Source organism: Homarus americanus, unplaced genomic scaffold (genome assembly GCF_018991925.1).
Source record: "Homarus americanus isolate GMGI-L3 unplaced genomic scaffold, GMGI_Hamer_2.0 scaffold26862, whole genome shotgun sequence".
In the NCBI taxonomy this organism is placed as follows: Eukaryota; Metazoa; Arthropoda; class Malacostraca; order Decapoda; family Nephropidae; genus Homarus; species Homarus americanus.
The window spans coordinates 1-5,561 of record NW_024753074.1 but is presented as its reverse complement, the minus strand read 5'-3'; the positions used below and the strand labels follow the sequence as shown (position 1 = coordinate 5,561).

The 5,561-nt window shown below is 42.4% G+C and overlaps 1 protein-coding gene across 1 annotated transcript; it reads left to right on the top strand.

Annotated features, from left to right (window-relative positions):
- Positions 1–211: 211 nt before the first annotated feature.
- LOC121855259 lies at positions 212–1,431 on the top strand. Its single transcript, XM_042350144.1, has 2 exons — positions 212–679; positions 863–1,431. Exons 1-2 carry the CDS (start codon positions 424–426, stop codon positions 1,429–1,431), a joined length of 825 nt encoding a protein of 274 aa, XP_042206078.1. The 5' UTR covers positions 212–423.
- The last annotated feature ends 4,130 nt before the right edge of the window (positions 1,432–5,561 follow it).

Here is a 5,561-nt window from a genome sequence, read left to right as displayed (position 1 = left end):
GTAACAATCTTTAAAACATCATAACTATGCAAAAAGTTTATGTTTTGGTGTTTTTCGTAGATCGAAAGACTAGTTGATCTAATTCGAACTTTTGAAGCAAGTAACGAATCACTGAGTCGAGATGGTGTGCTACACACTCAATATTTTCATTACGAGTGTGCAGCTTCTCCCGTATACAGTTCGTCGCCGAGCCCCTCCAGCATGCCACGGAGGCACCGAATAACAAGTGCTACAGATCGCGAGCGCATTATCGAGGCCTACAGAGCCGAACAAGATTTCCTCGTAGTTGCAGCAGCCCTTGGAGTTCAGCGCACCACGGCATACTCCATTGTGCGAGTATACCAACGCGAAAACAGGGTTGAAGCGGCTCACGCAGGAGGCAGACACAAGATCATCGACAATGAAACTCTGGATCTAATAGTGATGCTGCTTGAAGCAAACCCTATGATGACCTTCAGAGAGATAAAGGAGGTGGTCATGGATATATTTCCTACAAAACCACATTTCAGTGAGGTAACGCTTTCGCGTTATTTGGAGGGGGAGCTGATATCACTGAAAATGTCCCGTGACTCCCCAGCAGAAAGAAATTCTCCCGCAGTAAAGGAGGCGAGACAAGCGTACGCTACGTGGATGCTGGCGACGGGTCTACAGCAGCAACTAGTATACATTGATGAGACAGGTATGTAATTATGTAACCACTTATCAACTATCTGTGGTATGTACTACATAATTACTTAAGTAAACTGTATGTAACTAGTGAGTACTTAATATTGATCTCAGTTTGATGCATCGTACAACTTTCCTTGTGTTAATGTTTAATTACATTACAGTATGACTACATACACTGATGTTTCATTTCCAGGGTTCAATCTGTGGACCAAGAGGACGTACAGCAGGGCAAGACGCGGGGAGCGTGTGCATCGCGCCGTTGGTGGACAGCGTGGCAGAAACACGACAGTGATTGCTGCAATAGCTGAACACTGTGGAATACTCTATCACGAAATTCACTATGGTTCAGTGACGAAGGAAGTATTCAGTGATTTCATCGCATCACTTGCAGCAATAATCGGAGACGCAAGATCCATATTTGTTCTAGACAACGCTCCAATTCACAACGGTATCGCAGCAGTCTATCCCGAGCTGAATTTTAAATTTCTCCCTCCATACTCTCCTTGCTTGAACCCCATAGAAAACTGTTTCTCTGTGTTTAAATCATACCTGAAGCAGTACCTCCACCGTGAAGCTCCACGGTGCAACGCGGCCCACGCCAGGCAAGAAGGAGTGACTCTCAATGCACTGAGGGAGAACATTTTGCAAGTTGGCGTGGAATTTGCACTGCCTAGTGTCACGGAACATGTTGTGTCGCAGAACTATAACAATGTCAACACCTACTTGGTTCAATGTATTGAGCGCCGAGACATCTTCAATTGATATACAGAAGGTCTACAGTAATAGAGTATAACCTACTGCCTTACCGTTTGTTCCACTTGAAACAATTCACAACAAAAACCTTCTATACACTCATGGGTTCATTTTTACCTGACAGGTTACTATTCGTGAGGCAGAGGAGGAAGGCAAGTCAACGGGATGCTGATATGACACTCCTCTCCCCAATCCCACTACCCCTCCCACCCTCACCTACCTCCATCCCTACCTTACAGCCAGGCAGAAACAACCCACCAAGGTGTACGAGGCCTTTACTGTGAATTGATTCGTGGAAGTATCATGACACCAATGTATTTAGCTATTAGTATAAGGCCCTTTTTTCTTTGTTTCTTTTTAAGCAATCGTATGTTTTATGTAGCTACTACATACTAAAGACTAAAGATAATTACATATGTTTACACCAGAATTCATTGTGTTGTTGATGTTTGTGTAAGTATACTCAAAAATTAAATATTCATGGCTGTTACTGATTTTAAAGATTGTTGAATAAATTCTTTTCAATGATGATTGTTTCAGTCGCATTGTTGAAAAGTTTGGTTGACTGTTGAAAGCAATCGGAGATATGTGGCTGTTGAAAGGTTTTGTAAATTGTCAAATCAAAATAACTGATTGTTGAATGGATTCAGAAAATAGTTGAAAGCAAATAGAAATTTGTCATTCCAAAATCTTGATTGTTAAAGGCAAGTGGTCAATTGTTCAATTGCAAATGAAAGAAGGTGTAATAGGTTAAAGGTATACATATACATACAGGGAGTCTCAGAAAAATGTATACACACTTGTTGGTTACGTCACACATCAATACAAAAATTATAAGGCAGTGTGTATATTTTTCTGAGACTCCCTGTATGTATATGTATAGTGGAGGAGACGGGAAGGGAGGAGGAGTAGGTGGGAGGAGGGAGGAAGAGGAGGGTGAAAGAAGGGAAGGAAAGGGGAGGAGGAGAAAGAAGAGGATGAGGAGGCGGAGAGAATGAAGAGGAGGAGGAGGAGGAGGAGGAGGAAGAATAGGAAGAGGAGTAGGAGAAGGAGGAGGAGGAAGAGGAGGAGGAAGAGGAATACAAGGAGGTTTCCACCATAACTTCTGCTATCATGAGTCATAAGTAACCACACACACACACACACACACACACCACCCAGGGTACAATTAAATTATTTCCAGGACGCTACAACACGCATCCACAACACCTAGAGTACAATATCAGGCACTCACAACACCTAGTGTACAATATCACGAACTCAAAGCACACAGAGTACAATTAAAACATCCACAAGATGCTACAACCGACATCCAAAACACCCAGAGTACAATATCAGGCACTCAAAACACCCAGAGTACAACATCATCCACAACACCTAGAATACAACATCAGACACTCAAAACACCCAGAGTATAACATCAAGCATCCATAACACCCAGAGTACAACATCAAGCATCCATAACACCCAGAGTACAACATCAAGCATCCATAACACCCAGAGTACAACATCAAGCATCCATAACACCCAGAGTACAACATCAACAACATCAAGCTAACACCAGAGTACAAACCCATAACACCCAGAGTACAACACATCAAGATCCATAACACCCAGAGTACAACATCACATCCATAACACCCAGAGTACAACATCAAGCATCCATAACACCCAGAGTACAACATCAAGCATCCATAACACCCAGAGTACAACATCATCCACAACACCTAGAATACAACATCAGACAACAAACACTGTAAAGTACAACATCATCCACAACACCTAGAATACAACATCAGACACTCAAAACACCCAAAGTACAACATCAAGCATCCATAACACCCAGAGTACAACATCAAGCATCCATAACACCCAGAGTACAACATCAAGCATCCATAACACCTAGAGTACAAACCAACATTTCCAGGTACTCGGAATTGGCAGTCAGAGTACAGTAGAGTACATTCACCTAACCTCCACTAGCTTACTGCGTATTTGATCCGGTAATTGAGTCATACAATATTCACCTGTCCGTAACAAAAGGCAGGGGAGGTGCTGGGAGGTGCTGTGGGGTGCTGGGAGGTGTTGTGAGGGATTGTGAGATGCTGGGACGTGCTGTGAGGTGCTGTGAGGTACTGGGTAGTGTTGTGATGTGCTGTGAGGTGCTGAGGGGCGCTGTGAGGTGCTATGAGGTGCTGTGAGGGGTTGCCACCGATACAGACACCCGCCTCTCCATGCCCTGCCACGCCCCTCCACGCCCCTCCACGCCCTTCCACGCCCCTCCACCCAATTCACTTCCCTGGTGTTTACTTATCGACTGTTTGGATTGGTTAATGAGCTGACCAATAGAAGGATATCTCTGTTTGGGTGTATGACGTGTTTTCTTTGGTAAATGAATTAACCAATAGGAGACCGATATAGGTGGTTGGGTATTTACTTTGTGTTTTTATTGGTTAAAAAGTGACCAATAGGAACTCGATCCCTGGGCTTGGATATTTATCACGTGTTTTCTTGGTTAAATAAACTGACCAATAGGAACACGACTCCTAAGGTTGGTAAATAAATTGACCAATGGGAGACGGAGGCTGTGTTTATCTCTATTCAACATGTGTTATTGTCTTGATTGATTTGACCAATAGGAGACAGAGAATCGTAATTGTATATTCATGACGTGGAGTGTTTGAGAAGTGAATTACCAATGAGAAACCGGTGCTTCTCTATACATATTTATTGTGTGTTTTGATTAGTGGATCAACTGACCAGCAGAGATGTTGCGTCAGTGTTTGAAATTATTTACGAAGTGATTTGATTGGTGAATGAACTGACCAATAGTGGGGACTCTCTCTCTCTCTCTCTCTCTCTCTCTCTCTCTCTCTCTCTCTCAACAAGTAGCTTGGCTGAGAATTAAACCAAAGCTGCATCAGTGAGAGTAGCTTAAAATAGTCCTCTTAGGGTGTTAGTTAGCCAGCCAGCCAGTCAGTTAGTCAGTTAGTCAGTCAGTCAGTGAGTCAACTCACACTAATCCACATATCTGTTGCCTCCTGTACCAAAACTTAATCCCATTTACCTGTGGAATATAGATAAACAACTTTTATTACTGATGATACCTGTAGCGGCGACCCTGTACCGTCCCGAGCTGAATAACTCCCAGATTACCAGACGCTCAGTCGTTTGGGTGAGGAAGATTTAACTTTTGAGGTGTGGGGGTTGAGGGTGGGGAGGGGTGGGGAGGGGTGGGGAGGGGCGGGGAGTGGTGGGGAGGGGAGTGGTGGGGAGGGGAGGGGCGGGGAGTGGTGGGGAGGTGGAAGAGGAGGAGAAGGGTGGGTGAGAGGGAGAAGAGAGAGGAGGAAAGTGGAATTGTAAAGGAGAGGTGGGAGAGGAAGGTGGATGGAGAGAAGAGAAGAAGAGAGGAGAGGAAGAGGGAAGAAGACTAAGAAGAAGAAGGTGAGAGAGTAAGAAAAAGAGAGGGAGGAAAGAGAGGGGGGAAAGAGAGGGGGATAATAACGTGAAGGATGGGTGGGGGGGAGGGAGTGGGGGGGGAGGGGGCAAGGTAATGAAAATCTATTCCAAAAAATATTCCCAATTTGTTGACAAAAATAAAATAAAAAATACGGAGATTTAATTGAAATAAAAATCATATTAACAAAAAAAACTAAAATAAACAAATAAAATAAACCTGACGTCTCTGGTTATTAACATTGTGAAAAAAAAAAAATAACTTATTATCAACAAGAGAAATTATATTAAAACTTTACTGAATGAAATTATCTATATAAATAAATAAAAAAAATAAATAAATAATAACTTCTCTAGAGATAAATTGTTAATAAATAATAACTAAATCATAGAAAAAAATACAATACTAAATGGAACAAATTATAAATATCTAATAAAAAATCTTATACATATTTACTATTTATGTATATGTATATAAATCCTAAATGGATATAATAATGTATATACCTAAATTATTTTCCACATATTGTCCCAGTCTTGGATATCTTGGTAAAAAGTCTCTCAGTTGTGTGAAAAGATAGCACTAATGTTATCTGTTATCGTAGGTGTTGATGTGGGATGAGAGAGAGAGGGAGAGAGGGAGAGAGGGAGGGAGAGAGGGAGGGAGGGAGAGAGGGAGGGAG